Here is a 16,626-nt window from a genome sequence, read left to right as displayed (position 1 = left end):
CGGACAGGGGCCTCCTCCAGACGTTTCCCAATTTACCCGCACTACCCGTTTGGGCTTGCCAGGTCTGTCCAGAGTCTTCCCCCACCCCCTGACCCAACTCACCACCAGATGGGGATCAGTTGACTGCTCCGCCCCCCTATTCACCCGAGTGTCCAAAACATACGGCCTCAGATCAGATGAAACGATTATAATGGTACCACATACACTTATGAGCATCCCTATGTTCCGACATGGTGTTTGTTATAGACAATCCATGACTAGCACAGAAGTCCAACAACAGACAACCACTCTGGTTTGGATCAGAGAGGCTGTTCCTCCCAATCGCGGCTCTCCAAGTATCTCCATCATCGCCCACGTGTGCTTTGAAGTCCCCCAGCAGAACTATGGAGTCCCCTACAGGAGCCCCATACAGGAGTCCATTCAAGGTCTCCAAGAAGGCCGAATACTCCGAACTCTTGTTTGGTGCATATGCACAAACAACAGTCAGGGTCGGGAGGGAGGCGACCCTCTCGTCCACCGGGGTAAACTGTGCCTGTCCGGGCTCCGTGGTAAACCTAGCCACCAGGCGCTCACTGACGAGCCCTGGGCCTGGCTGCAGACAGGGGCCCCAGCCTTCTTCCGGGCAGGGTCCCTCGATCCCTTCCTTGCTTATTCATAGGCTCTTAGACTTCTATCATTGCAGGTGTAAATTGCTTTGAAGCAGCAGTCACATCATGCATGTAGGGAAAAAAGAAAGATTCAAATTGATTATTGTTTTTGTAAAGACTATACCTTTTAAATTGCTATTCATAGACTGACACTGAAAACTGAAACTGTGTTTACGTGTGTGTCTTTCAGTCCGACTGTGTGAACTACGTGAAGATTGTACACCACTACAACCGCACCCACCTGTATGCCTGTGGAACCGGGGCCTTCCACCCTACTTGTGCTTTTGTGGAGGTGGGACACAGGATGGAGGTGAGAAATACACAAAACAACATAAACTGCTGGACTGCAGTATTCCCTTCTTTATACATCCTGATCTACTACAAAGACAATGTCTCAAACACCAGTTGCCTGAATTAATTTTATAATTATACTCAATTACAAGTCATGGTGCAATTACACTGAGGATATTAAACTTTGTTTCGTCTCGCCTGCAAACAAACTCCAGACAAACACAGTCACATGCCCTTGTACATGCACACACAAAGAGCATCAAAACAAGATGTTTGTGCATAAAGCAACACTAGAGAAATTTTTTAACTTGAACTTTTGAAAGAGAAATTAAAATCAAGTTTCCAAAACCGTTTCCGTCTTTTATCAACTCGTAACAGGGTGAACGGCACTTCTGCATTTGCTTTGCGGCTCTCTACTGGCTATAACCGCACTGTGCAAGTTTGCCAGATCGGGTAACGGATCTGTAGTTTGAATAAGACATAATGGGACAATTCTGCTTCCAACCTGAAGGGAAAAGAGGGAAAAGTTTAGTGTTGCTTTAAGAGATGAATGTTGACATCTGATATCCAGCAGTTGTTCATGCTTGGAAAGCTTAGCATTGCAAATTTGACTCAAGCAAGCTGGAGTCTGATACAGACGCAGTAGAAAAGGTAAATTATGGCAAAGAGTGCAGACAAATCCATCATGCTTAGCCCAAGATCTCGGTTTAAATTTGTTTTGAATCACTTGCATTGCCAAAACCTCAAACCTGAAATCTGAACCCAAAAACGAGTGTAAGCTTTTGACAAAAGAAAACATAGTGTATATGTGATCACTTTTTAAATCAATTTCTCCCTGTCCTCTTTCTCAATCAGGACCATGTGTTCAGGATTGACCCCTCTCAGGTGGAGGATGGGAAAGGAAAGAGTCCGTATGATCCTCGCCACAATGCTGCATCTGTACTCGTCGGTAACTAAACTTATCCAAATTAAAATGAGCTGGTTATCCATACAGATTTTACTTACACTGGTTTGAAATATGTTATTGTCATGCTATATACAAGCTGATTTTGGTGGATGGTATAGACCTAATCATCAGTAAAGGTCACATGTCCAATCAGGGAGTTATTGATTAATTCTGTTTCCCAGGTGATGAACTATATGCAGGTGTGGCCACAGACTTAATGGGACGGGACTTCACCATCTTTAGAAGCCTGGGGAAACGCCCCTCCATCCGCACCGAACAGCATGACTCTCGCTGGCTCAATGGTCTGTTTGTGTTTGTTTGTGTGTTTATGTGCCAGTTAAGATATAAATGTGTTTGTAGTTGGGTTCACTTTATACCTAACTTAAATCTGGTTGTGTAAAGAAGAAAACTCACAACTTGTTTCTGTCCACCAGAACCAAAATTTGTTGGTTCCTTTTGGGTCCCAGAAAGTGAAAACCAGGATGATGATAAGGTATTTTTCTTCTTCCGTGAAACGGCGGTTGAGGCTCAGGGGCTGGGAAAGTCCACCTACTCCCGTATTGGACAGCTCTGCAGGGTGAGAGATTTGTTTATCATTTTAATTAAAGTGGATGTAAGAGCCATGTTGTATTGTTAATAGTTTTTGGTATTTTATCTTCAATGCAAAAGTAAATTATTTTATGACATTAAGAATGTGTAGTCCAATATATATTAGAATTCAAGTAATGTTGTAGAGTGTGCTCTGATGTGTGTTTTGCCCTATTAAAACTTACACTCCACTAGTCTGTCTTGCTGTCCTGACAGTTTTGAGTTGTTTTTTTCAAGTGAAGTTAGTGTGGGTTAGGTTTTAACAGAACAGGATGTGAAACAATAATTGTTCTGACCGCTGATTGTAGATTGCTGACCGTAGACTGTATTTTTGCCTATAGGAAAGTCAATTTTAGCACAAGGGTCAGTTTTTGTATATATTTTTGTTTATCTTCTTTTTTATCACATCCGTGGAGTAAACCGTTTTCACTTTCCACAAGTCTTGGGATAGCTTTGCATGTGGAAGTTGGACATGGTGGTCTACATGAGTCAGAATCCTTTACATCAAGCAAATAGCGGCATGGAAGGTTTTTAACATGTTGCCACTACAGTGGGTGTAGTAAAACCAGTCCGGATCAGGCAAACTCCGCCTGGATAGTTGACAGATTCTGCAACAAAATGAGATTCTGTCAAAGGAATTACATTTGGTAAAGTGGTGAAAAGTAGCTGGTGCCCAATGTATAACACTGCTCTTCCTCTCTGTAGCCAAACGTTTAAACGTTATATCCTGTTTTGTATTAAATCAGAATGACATGGGTGGTCAGCGAAGTCTGGTGAATAAGTGGACGACATTTCTCAAGACCCGTCTTATCTGCTCAGTGCCAGGAGCCGACGGCAGCGACACATACTTTGACGAGCTGCGTAAGTTCACTCTGCAGACAGAGATTCTGTACTTTATCAATTATATCAATTATGACTCACATTGAAGAAGTATGATGTGATGTTATTGGGGTTTGAAGTGAAGGCCCTGCATGGTATTCAAGTAAAAGTCAATCAACCTCAATAATAGTGGCTCAACTAGTCTAGTTTTCTATATGTCCCTCATTTTTGACGTTATTTATCCAACACATTGTGCAATATAATACCATTTCTCAGAGGTTAGAAAAATCAAAACAAAGAGTTAAAATTTAAGCGGATTTTCCAACCATGCTTTAACTGTTGAAAGCACACTCTGTAAGTTCAAAAGGAAAGAAAGTCAAGAAAAGCATAATAAATTATCCAGGATTTTTGACCTCAATTGGAGATTACCGTTTAGCCCAACATTCCTCCAGATTTGATGAATGCATGAATGAGTAATAGATTCTGGCCTGATTGGTTTGGAAGCCAGTGTTGTTGTTGTTGTGGGTTCATAGTACGTTGCAGGCTTGTCTCTGCAAGTCTTCGTATGACAAAAGGCAATGTTTTCATTAGACAGAATCAGGAAGGGGGAGGGGGAGCATGAATTGAGGGCAGAGGAAATATTTTTATAATAAAGAAGACATAACTTCACTGTAAACTCATTCATATCGTTCCACAAACATCTGGTGCCAGTTCACCAGGGCATTCTACTCACACAGTGAAGATTCACAACCAAGAGATAAAACCTGACCTTTATATATTCAGTTCAGTAAAATATGACTCCATACAGGCCCTTTGCTAAACCTCTCCTCAAGCAATTGTCCAATCATAGCTTAGCAACCGTAGTAGTCAGGGCAGACCTGTCAAGATCAAAATTGGTCCACATGCTCAGTAACATAATAATAACAATAATAATACTCTAAAGATGAAAGTGTCTTGTTTTAGCCTTTTGTTCTTTTTATTTTGTGCTAGGAATGGATTATACAGTGTGTTTGTCTTCTTTAACATACAGTAAGCTTCCAAATAAATAACTAGCTTAAGCTAACCAAGCATTCCGGCTACTACTGTATGTTAGAGTGCAGGCTAATGGTAGTAGCTCTTTCGCGAGCCAGCTGAAAATTAAAAATTCTGCATGGAGTTAACATTTTAGTAGTTTAATTAGATAACTAGCTACACCTGATGAAAACTGCCTGTTAACATTTCAGACTACGTTTACACTTGGGTGGCTATTTTCATAAACAGACATTTCAATCTCTCCGGTTTCAAAAATAACATTGTGCACACCTGTCAGTTTTCAGAAAAGTGTTCATTTAGATGTAACCGTGTATTCATGACGTCACTGCCGTCAAGAGCATGCCAAACCTATAGGTGGCAGTGTAAGGAGAAGCACAAGCCCACGTTAGCCAATCAGAGTCCCGAAAATAGCAACAACAGCAACGAATCACTTCCTCTCTCTTCTCTTCCTTACTTCCTCGGCTGCTTAAACCTCCGTTTGTCTCAGTTCACGTGCAAACGTGCAAACGTAGATTTCAAAAATCTCCACTCTGGCCAAAGTTTTTAGAAAGACTCGTTTTCAGAGGCAAATTCTTCGTTTGCGTATGAACGAAGGGTTCAACTAGACCTGGGAAGTTGATCTTGTCTACCTCAGTTTGAAATCAATCCATTTATTTATTTTTATGACGCATTTCGTAGATTGATGGCCTTGGAACATGAACGGTCAACTGCACAAAATATACTCTTTATTTTAACAAGTAAAACAATGACAATCAGACCAAAAGAAAGCCCATTTAACTGCAGCAGTTCCAGCTTTGTTTCTGATTGATCTCTCTGACCATATCTCTGGGCCATGACATGATCTGTCTTGGTGCTTATCTCATGACGCAGTGACAGGGGAACTATTAAGTGAAAGAATTTTCCAAATCCTAACCCTACCTTGGGCTAAATCTGTCAATCACATTGCTTCGTATGAACAATGAGTCTCTTATCTTGACCAAGAGATTTCTGACCATACCTGAGGCCACATCTTTAGAAAGGACCTCCCTGTAGAAATAATTGTGTTGATCTGAACCTGTTGAAAGTATTCTACTAAAATACCTGCGCCACATTACTTTTTAATATTATTTAAAAGAGCAGATAGAATGTTTTAATCTGAATAAATCTTTTTAAACATTTGCAAATCACTGCTCAAAGCTGTGGTAGAGTGTGTTTTGTGTGATGACTGCGTAATTAGTGAAACATCTGTTTAAAGTATACATGGCCATAGGGCTTTGTTTATCTTTCTCTCGGCCTTTGACCTCCCACCACCTGAAATGTATGTGTGTGTGTGTGTGTGTGTCCTCAGGCGACGTGTTCCTGCTGCAGACAAGGGACAGAAAGAACCCTCTGGTCTACACTGTCTTCTCTACTTCCAGGTCAGCGTCCATTCTTATTGTGTGTGTGTGATTGTGTGTGTGTGTGTGTATGCATGTGCATCAAACAGAAAGAGAAAGGAGAGGACAAGTGGGTGTGTGTGTTTTGATGTCTCTAACCCCATTCCCCCTGTCCCCCAGCAGCAGTGTATTTAAAGGCTCGGCTGTGTGTCTCTACTCCATGAATGACATCCGGAGGGCCTTCCTGGGGCCCTTTGCTCACAAAGAGGGGCCCAACTACCAGTGGGTCCCCTTCCAGGGAAAAGTCCCCTATCCACGCCCAGGAATGGTATGTCAATAACTGTCCAGACCCATCCATAAAGTAGCATCAAGAGTTTCTGACATCTGTATAAAAGTACATTTATAGAAGAACTGTACGTATTGTACAATTCGGATTTGCTTTACCGGGTATTTCCATTTTATGCTTCTACATTTCATAAGCAAATGTTGAACTTGTAACTCATTTACATGCTACATTTATAGTACACTACACTTATATAACATTTATATCTATATTAAATTCAATTACATTCTGAATGGAGCCATTCTGTATATTAAGTGCTTTTAATTAATGTACTTAATGTACTTAACTTACTTAATGTAAGTAAACTCTTGAATGCATTATTGTCACATAAATCAAATTATTAATGCAATAACTTTATTTGTAACGGTATGTTACAAGTACTAGTATTAATAGTATATACTGTACTTACTGTATATGTAGGTCTTCAGTAACAGATTTGAATACCTTTGCTGCCTGGTTTCTAATATTTCCATTTGGAGCACTGAACTGTAAAAATACAAACTCTTATCAATATGAATACATGTAATATCCTTGTGATATACTGTAAGTCTGTAAGGCACTTCATGGACTTGCAGTATTAGACCTCATTTCATCCAAAAGCTCTCCACAGTCCTCCCAATCAATATGTGCTTATTAGGCTTACATTCTGTTAAGCACACAAGCGTAGCGTCAGCAAGATTTGTTATGCAGAACAATCCCTATTGTATGACTGCAGAATAGTAATTGTATTTGGCCTACAGTAAACCCTCTCTCACGCCATCATCACCTAACTGGGTAGTAAAATTAGCGGAACGAATCAAATTGAAAGAAGCCAATCACGCGTACAAGATAATTATCAAAACTGTGTAGAAAGCAGATTCAGAGTTTGAAATGCATAAACCAGATCAAAAGTTTTTTCACTTCATGAGCCAACTGTATCTCATGTACACACACACACACTTAAAAAGTGTTAAAACTGCCTTATGCTATAGCATATTGTAATAAAATTAGTTATTGTAATTAACTCAGCATGGGCTGCTGGGCCATGACTTTGTGAAGTCAGACATTTTATACCAGTTTACATGCAGAGCAAACACGAAACACATTTGCTCATCAAAAAAGGTGTTCATCATTGTGGAACGTTTGAGTCTCTGAGTTCACTCAATCAATTCTGTTCTGCAGAGCTTTAACAAATCCCTTACAGTAGAAATGGATTGGCTGGATTATTAAAGTATTATAAATTGCTGGGTAGTGGACCCTTGGCTAGAGTAAACCCTTTTAAAATACAAAACGTGCATATTCATACAATGCCAGGTCAATATTTTCCATTGAAATGGTTATGGTTTTGATGATTTTTGTTTAGTATTTACAGTCTGTTTTTAATGTTTCAGATTTACTTGCATTTTGCATCCCTATTGAAGTTTAGTAAATTGTATACCACAAAGGAACCAAAAATGCAACATAACTGCAGAAAACACTTTTGAAAATATGTATTTATATATATATATATATATATACAGGGCAGCATGGTGGCCCAATGGTTAGCACTGTGGCCTCACAGCAAGAAGGTTCTCTTCCCCCAACCATCTAAAAACATGTACTAGGTTCTCCAGTCAGTGCCTTCTCAGATCTGGAGTTGGTCCTTGGGTGCTGTAAATGGCTGCCCACTGGTCCCTTGAGGGATGTGATAAATGCAGAGAATAAATTTTGCTACATGTACTGTATGTGACAACAAAATACCTTTATACAGTACATATTTTACTTTTTCTTTAAATGTAAGTAACAGACATCCACAACACTTATTTTGTGTTGTATCTTATTTGTGTTTGTCTGCAAGTTTGTATAAACAAGGACCTTCTGCGGAAATATGAATAATACATTTCTTTATTTCCCTCCATTAGTGTCCCAGCAAGACATTCGGCAGTTTTGAGTCCACGAAGGGTTTCCCAGATGATGTAATCCAGTTTGCGCGTCACCATCCTCTGATGTATAACCCTGTCTACCCTATGAGCCGACGGCCCGTCTTTGTCAGAACTAACGTGGACTACAGCTTCACACAGATTGCTGTGGACAGAGTCAGTGCCGCAGATGGACAGTATGATGTTATGTTTATTGGCACAGGTGAATGACTTATATTCAATTCTAACTCTTAACTTTATATTCAAACATGACAATAACGAATTGATGCTTTACTTAATTGGACTGTGTTTCTTAATTCAGACAAAGGGACAGTACTGAAGGTGATCAATGTCCCTAAGGAGAGCTGGAACAACATGGAGGAGCTTCTACTGGAAGAGCTGGAGGTCTTTAAAGTAAGAAAACTTCAATCACGCTCATTTCTTGTAGATATATTGTAGCATAAATGTACTGAATGTGTATCGAGTGACAATACATGACAAGTCCTGCATCTTTAAATGTCTTTAGTAATACAAATATTTTTTATACTGCTCTTCAGGATGCATCATCTATCATTGACATGCAGATCTCCTCAAAACGGGTATGTTTGTTTTATACTTAGTTCAGTTTAGTTTATTACTTTTTTAGGTAATTTGTCACTTTCACAACATTCAATGCACATGTAATGAACAATAAATAAGCATAACATAATTACTTTTACTTCCAAAAGAAATAAACACAATTCTTTTCTTTTTTTTAAAGAAACAAACATGACCGAAAAACTGTAGGTTGAAGCGCGAGCTTATTACATCTACTCTTTTATTCATTCTTACGACGAAGAAAGTAACAGAAACTAAGTATACACTATATAGACCAGTTCCACTCAAAAAATACCAAATGTTTTATGTATCATCTGGTATTCACACTTCTTTTCAATATTTGTTAATTGGCTGATGTTTAAATACTTAAAATCATTGGCGAAAAACTTAAAAATGTTGGTTCCCTTTTTTTTGGTTGAGAATATTGGTCTTTATATCACTAAGGTGGGACCTAAGGTTTTACAGGCTCAGGCAGCACTTAGATGGAGGGATGTTGTAGGAAAGGTACAGCCTGGGCTTGAGGAGTTGGGGCTAAGCATAGCCAGGCAATATGAGGCAAAGTAACAGCGGTAACCAAGAAGAAACTGGGATGGGATTTTGTTTGTTTGTGAGGGAGAAAGCTACGACAGCCACTGTAGTTTTACCTAAGCAGATATAATTTAGATGTAAGGCCGAGTAAAAGACATTTTAAAGGTGTACTAGGTTGGAGAATGGTGTAAAAACGTTTTCTGATATAACAAGTAACTACTTGCAAGATCAGTGGAGCTAGCTAGGTAGGGATGCTGTCTGGACTTGTGACTGGACCATGTTACTGCTTATCAAGCCAGGGGGGCCAGCCACAGCAGTTCAGCCATGTACAATGTAGATAAAAGGCCGGGTAAAGCAGCCAATCTGCTGTTTGCTTGGTGAGAGTAATAGTTAAAGGCAGCGGTTAGGGTTACAGAATAGTGTCGCCTGTGATGGGGCCCAGTAGATTCATTACTATCAATAAAGCAATGTCACAAGGAGGCAGGCTAAATTGCCAACATTGTCAAAGACAAAGAAAACATAATTTAGACCCATTAAAGTACAAGTACAAACTGATTGTTTTTAAGTCCTAAAACGTGTCCCTCCACTCTGTGTCCTCATAGCAACAGCTGTATCTGGGCTCAGATACAGGCATCGCCCAGGTTCCACTTCACCGCTGCAGTGTGTATGGGAAGGCCTGTGCTGAGTGCTGCCTGGCCAGAGACCCATATTGTGCCTGGGATGGAACATCCTGTACTCGCTACCTTCCAAACACCAAGAGGTCTGTGACACAAACACTATTGACACACATTCATTACACTGAGCAGGAAACACAATGAAAACTACTGTATTTGTAAGAATAGTCAATACTTCAAAAATTCAAAATCCTATAGTAAATTCTAATAAATTAATTTTACAGACGTTTCCGTCGCCAGGATGTAAGGAATGGAGACCCCAACACCCTGTGCTCTGGAGGTATTATTCAAAAACGATTGTTTTGTCTGGTTGTTAAAATTAAAACATGAAAGCTCTGGTAGCTTTGACCAGTTTTTAGGCTGACTGCTGCAGAGGTGTGTTCAATAAATAAGAACAAAGCTTTACTTGGACTGCTCTGACTCACATAGACTCTTGGCATCTGACATCTCACTGTCCCTGTACCAAAAAACAAATCCCAAATTCTTCCACCCGGCCTTCACGCCTGGTGACCTCGGTCATCCCAGACCACAATACCACCATTCTACCACTGTCTGTCCTTCTGCCACATACGTAACTGAATAAGGCTAATCACTCAAACGTTTGGAGCTCCTGAGTAATACGATTACATCATGTGGCATGCAAGCCGAGTTGTGTAAAACTAATTAAGGTCAGAGTTATTGTCTCTGATGTGGTGGCATTGGCCCTAAGTGCTGATCAGAGGTCAGTTTATTATTTCCCCAATAATTTGTGTAGGGCTGTTGGCTATAAACAAAATTTATGTTATATTGATTATTCTGAACCAACCATGGTATTGATGTTGGATATATTGGAGAAACCTGAGATATGTCAGCACATGGACTGTTAGGATTTGGGGCATTGATGCTGATCCTTTGTCATTGCTAAACCTCATCACTCATATTGGCAGCATCCATGACTAAGCACTCCCAGGACCAGAAGAGTCTTTGTTTGGTGTCACACAACAAATACAAAATAAACGCTGTCATTACATGTGATGGTAGTGAACTTTCCCATCAACAGCCAACAGAGGCTTTCATTAATCCGTGTTGACTGAGACTCTTTTGTTTTAAATCCTAAATTGTGCTAAGAACTTATGTGAATTACATATTTTTCTTGTGATGCCAATGTATAAATACATTTACTCTAGACTGAAAAAGGCCCAGTAACTATTTTTTTTTATAATTGTGTCTTCATAGATCAGGTAAACTGTTTTAAAAATAACCATTGGTTTACTATTAGCATTACTATTACCACATACATGTTTCTGTCACATACCAGCCTGTATTTTCCTGTTTTTTAGCCATTTCTTTCTTGACCTTTCTGCATTGTCCTGTCCTCTTGCCCTCTCCTTTTTTGTCTTGCCTTGTCACGTCTTGCCTGGCACTGGATTGTCAGTAGTGAGCGAATGTTCTTAATTACAGCAGACCCCATAATGTCCTTGTCTCTGCTGCCCCCTGCAGACCACCATAAGCACCGAGTTGCAGAGAAAAAATTGTATGGAGTTGAGGGAAGCAGCACTTTCTTGGAGTGTATCCCCAAATCCCTTCAGGCCAGAGTCACCTGGACCTTCCAGAAACATCCACAAAACCCACGGGAAGAGGTGAGACGGATGGTAGAGAGTGGAGAGAGGTTATAACTAAGATGTCTGATAAGGACTTTGTCCAATGTCACAAAAAGTTTTTACAGGAGTGGATATATCAGGAAGTCAGAAAGCCATTCTTTCACAACATACAATTAGTATAAACATTTATTATGATAATGTTAAAAATCCAGATTTAATAATTGTTACCACATTATATTGTCTTTAAGCAAGGTCCCTTAAATCCGTATGTTTTTAAAAGCTCTGTAAAGAAGTTGCGCCATATCCTTGGACTACATTTTTTGATTGAGCAGGTTGATAAATTGTGGGCTTTATTTTATACTTGTGCATGCATTGTAGTGTGTGCAGTGCTGTTTAGAGCCACTATTAGATCTACAACTTAATTTCTGTTCTTGTAGCTCTTCCATTAATCAGTGTCAGAATCATCTTTACACGCACATGGAGCTTTCCTTGATGACATTAGTGCTAAGACACAAAATGGCAACAGTGCTAGTTCACCTCTAACATTTCAATGACATTTATTTTGGTTTTCCAGGTGCATCTAGATGACCGCATACTCCAGACAGATAGAGGCCTTCTTCTTCGCAGAGTCTTGAAGAGAGATATCGGCATCTACCAGTGCCACGCCATGGAACACGGCTTTACCCAAACCTTACTAGGCATCACCTTAGAAGTTGTACCTTCAACATCCTCTTCAGTATCCAATCTACCCTCCGACTCCCCTGTTCGATTAGACCCCCGCAGTGGAGGTGGACCCTCAATGACAAATCAAAAGCTTTGGTACCGGGACTTCATGCAGCTTGTGGACCACCCTAACCTGAGCACCGTCGACCAGATTTGTGAGCAAGTTTGGGCACGAAAGAATGCCGGCAGTGACCAAGGGGATAAGACCTTTCCTGCTCCGGGGAAGGACGTCCCGTCTCTAGGCCCTGCAGTTCGCCCAGCTAACAAGAAGTGGAAGCATCTTCAGGAGATAAGGAAGGGGAGAAACCGCCGGACCCATGACGGGAAACCAAACCCTCGGGCGCCTCGCAGCGCAGGGGAGTAACAACGTAAACAAAGAAATGGAGGGGTAAAAGAATGACTGATACAAGGAGAAAGAAGGGGAATGATGGGAGAATGAGAGACCAAGAACTCCTGGAGGTGTTCACACATACAGATACACACCCACACACACACACACACACACACACACACACACACACCACCTCCTCTATTGTGTATATTTATCTATGGATGCCCCCACTATATGGTACCCCAATCCCTGAGTCCTCGTCCCACTGGCCAGCCCCTGCATGTGCTGCCTTAAATTGATTCTGCACGATCCCTTTACACTGTTCCACTAGCATAGTCAAGTGTACAAGCAGGTACAGTATGTTGAAGTGAACCCACCTCTATCTGTGGGCGATAAACTTATATCAACTGTCAGTCCCTTTGTCATTGACTGTATATGGAAGATGGGTTCACCGCACAGGATTACCACATCTTTTGTTGGGTAATTAATGTTTGCCTACTACGTGCCAGCTACACATGTTATATGTGGATGGTGGCACACAGTATGAACACCTACTCTCTGGACTACACCACTCAGAACAAAAACAGCCCCAAATTTTTGGATGACCTTTCCTCACAGCTTTTCTTACCTGAAGATTTCATAACAATGTATAAAAGTAGTGGACTTAAGTGCTGTGCATAATGAGAGGGACTGGAGAAACTGGAATATACTGGAAAGTAATGGTCACCTACCTGTGTCATAACATGCTCAATCCACCCTTCTGCTCAGATGCATTTAAACCTAACAACCCAATTCTTGTGTAGCACTTTTGTGTGTGTCTAACTGGAAACACATTTAACTCTTTATGTGCAATTGCACAAGCATGCGGACAAATAAACAAATTGGTAAAACATTTTTCCTACAGAAACAGATACATTGATCAACTTCCGGTGGTGATCTCGTTGCACATATTTACAGTAACCTCACTTTCACATGGTTGTGTGTTGTTATTATTACGTACTGCAGTCACAGACGAGGTAGAGATTGCCAACAGAGTGGGGCAGCCTGTGGAGCAGAACCGCATGTTGCAAAACTGGTTATATCATATAGTAGTTTTTGTGGTTAGTGGTTTTTGTAGGCACACTGAGAAATGTTGCAGCAAAATAAATCATACAACATATATGTAGCGCTACGGTTAGAGAGCAATCGTATCTTGCAAGATATGATTATATTGCTTTACTGGTCCAAACCACTAGAAAATAAGGGGTGGAAAAACTACTGGCATTCCATGATGTGAGAGAACGATGAGATGTTTGCAGTATACATACATAGAAGTCAATCTCCAAAAGCAAATAAAAGTCCAAATAAGACTAGGATTACAGTTAAACAAGTGTTAGTTATGTGAGATCCTTAACATACACAAATACAACATCCATCGGAATTGCACATAGAAGCGTTTTGACATGATGCAAAACCTCACGCTAAATTTGCTATTTATTAGGTGTTTAATGTTTTATGCATTAACATTAAGGAGAATTAATGAACATGGTGGTTTAGGTGGGAAGCATTAGTGCGATGAGGATGAAGAGGGAAGTGGACCCTAGTATGACAACCCATGTTTCTGGGCTACGGTACAGTATATATATATATATTAGCATGATATTTATGAGTGAAACTATGATTTTGTTTTTGTATTCTAAGCAGTAATTTTACTCCTTGCTCTTTTACACTGTTCTTGCATATGTTGTTTGTGATGAATAGATATATGCAAATAATATGAGATGAGTGAGTTGCCGACTCCTCAGTCAGCACGGCACAATGCAGAGAAAGCTGTTTTGTGCTACCCACAATGCATTTCACTATTGGCAAAAAAAACAAGTTCCATCTGACTTCATACACTGTTGGAATCACTTCTCCACGTAGTGTTACAGTCATTAATATTATTGACTTTTGCTGCTTAATGATGTCATCTCTTTCTAATGGACAATTAGTACAATAAGGTCTTCCTTCTCTCTGTCTTTAGTCCAATCTATCTCTGTGTATTATCTGTACAGAAACCTTGTTTGTAGATTGTCTGTGCTAACATGGTGTGTGTGTAGCCTGCCCCCTTAGTGTCCATTGTGTGTAAAGGCTTGGATGTAAAGCCTACCAATGGTATCATACTTTATTCTATCATAGTCTATCCACATGAAAGACAGCAACTGGCCATGTAAGATAAAATCTGAATATGATTTTTATGATGAATTTAGGATCTAATATGTGTTGTGTGTTGCTGCCACAGATTTTGCAGAAGTATCCTGTTTTTAAAGAGTTTCAGTATACTGAAATTGGCTACATTTTGATTTTGGTGTGTTTAATTCCCACAGGCCCTGATGAAAGGAGGCAGAACAAACTAGGTCTGTGAGTGGTTTTAGATCACTTAGATTAGTGGAATCCTTGTCCTTATTTATATACCTTCTTTATAGAAATGTAAGTAACTCTTACCTTACTGACTGACTCCTGTAAAAGGGACACTCTGCATTTTGACACCACATCCAGGATTAACTGCAAAGAAATTATATGGAAACATATTTCTAAAATGAGTTTTAAATGTAGATGCTGTCTGTCTGCATTCAAACAACATAACTAATAGAGTTTAGACTACTAATTCACTAAATGGAGATTATTAGTTGTGTACTTTTTTTTCTTTAATGAGAGATTATTTACATTGGTAGTGATGTCAAATTTGCTTGAGTCTCTCTTAAGCCAGCTGTTCTGTGCTCTTTTGAAATTGCATGACCAATTTTAGTGGCTAAAGCGTTTGACAATGGTGCGATGGCGAGACAGAGTGAGAGAAAGAAAGCACAATGTTGAATATTATTATTATTCCTATGTATTTATGTGCAAAGATAAGCTGATATGTTGTGGTGGATTTTTATTTTTCTTATAAATGTAGATTTACATCTGTGTTGTTCATGTTCTGCTGAAAAGGACTCATCCTCAACATTTTTGTGGACATTACAGCCAGTGGTAAACAAAAAAACCTTCTCCTGAACAGTGTCCAATTAGAGTCTTTGTTGTTCACACAGCCCTCCAATCAACACTCCTGTTGTATCCCATTCCATGTGACGCACCCCTGTATGAAATCTAACAAGGAGAGGCTTGTGTGTGTGTGTGTGTGTGTGTGTGTGTGTGTGTGTGTGTGTGTGTGTGTGTGCGTGTGTGCGTGTGTGCGTGCGTGCGTTTGTGTGTGAGAGTTTTGGGGGAAAGCAGAGCTCTGTATATAATGGCAAAGGAACAGTCGTGTGTGTAGAGAGGTCTGTTGGTGAAAGGTTGAAGGCCAAAGTTAACGTTGTGCACTGTAATACTCCCAGAGGTCTTTGTGAATTGTCATGTCAAATTGTTTTTGATTAACACAATAAAAATATGCAGTTACTTAAAAATCTAAATTCCTGATCTGTTTTGTAATAAGAGGGTGAGAGGGGAATAATTTATAACCGCTTTACTGAATTACTGAAACATAAATGATCATTATAATAATAATAACAACAATAACAATTATAATAATATAACTGGGGAAACAATTACCAGAAGGGTGTAACAGAGGTTGATTAACCCAGATCCTTTTACATTTTGTTTAATTTGATTAAACTTTGAATTTACTTTGTCCCAGTGCTGATTTTAAATTGTGTAATCTGTGTTCTGACCACATGGTGGCAGTCACGCAATGATGTGAGGTCATGATAAATCTTAATAAAGTGGGCTACTTTTTTCATTAAACTTTCCAATTCCAAAAAGTTAAGTGTATGTAAAATAATGGCGTTCCTTCATCTTGATAAAAAAAAAAATCAAACCCCAGGAAGTTACTTACAGCTGAACAAGAAAGCATAAACACAGCCACAACAAGCTGCTGGTTTCAACTACTGCAGAGGCCAGTGACTGTCATCCATGGAACATGCTCAGGTGGTATGTATGCAGGTTCAAAACATTAAAGGAATTGCATCATTACCTCAAAATTAATCTCTGAGCACACTACATGAGTACTAATAACTCTTAGTGTTTTGGTTCAGTGTCATGCTTTAATTCAATGCATACTACCTTGTTTGTGTTACATAGTACAGTGTAGTTTGTAGTTTTTGCATGTCTAGGTCTCATTTTTGACTGAATCTGTCTGATTTTTCTGATGATGCAATCATGTTGAATGCAAATGCTCATGCATTTGGTGTGGCCAATGGTTTCCACTGAAACATAACGTAAATCTGCATAACAGAGGTAAATGAAGTTGCTCTTGTCTCCTCTTAATGTGCACAAATAGTCATACAGAGATGTTTTTTTTA

At 39.7% G+C, this 16,626-nt stretch overlaps 1 protein-coding gene across 1 annotated transcript in view; it reads left to right on the top strand.

The window, feature by feature from the left end:
* The window catches only part of sema3b (sema domain, immunoglobulin domain (Ig), short basic domain, secreted, (semaphorin) 3B), a gene marked incomplete in the record, with an annotated part of 76,015 nt that extends 60,281 nt beyond the window's left edge, over positions 1 to 15,734 (top strand). The window contains 14 exon segments of the mRNA XM_032521043.1: positions 838 to 957; positions 1,794 to 1,887; positions 2,067 to 2,186; positions 2,319 to 2,461; positions 3,219 to 3,333; positions 5,651 to 5,720; positions 5,862 to 6,006; positions 7,902 to 8,121; positions 8,221 to 8,312; positions 8,456 to 8,497; positions 9,626 to 9,783; positions 9,922 to 9,977; positions 11,177 to 11,316; positions 11,852 to 15,734. Coding sequence (XP_032376934.1) covers positions 838 to 957; positions 1,794 to 1,887; positions 2,067 to 2,186; positions 2,319 to 2,461; positions 3,219 to 3,333; positions 5,651 to 5,720; positions 5,862 to 6,006; positions 7,902 to 8,121; positions 8,221 to 8,312; positions 8,456 to 8,497; positions 9,626 to 9,783; positions 9,922 to 9,977; positions 11,177 to 11,316; positions 11,852 to 12,364 — 2,028 coding nt within the window.
* Positions 15,735 to 16,626: the final 892 nt, after the last annotated feature.

This window comes from Etheostoma spectabile, chromosome 7 (genome assembly GCF_008692095.1).
Source record: "Etheostoma spectabile isolate EspeVRDwgs_2016 chromosome 7, UIUC_Espe_1.0, whole genome shotgun sequence".
NCBI lineage: Eukaryota > Metazoa > Chordata > Actinopteri > Perciformes > Percidae > Etheostoma > Etheostoma spectabile.
The sequence above is the reverse complement of the archived record's forward strand: the minus strand, read 5'-3'. Positions and strand labels throughout refer to the sequence as shown.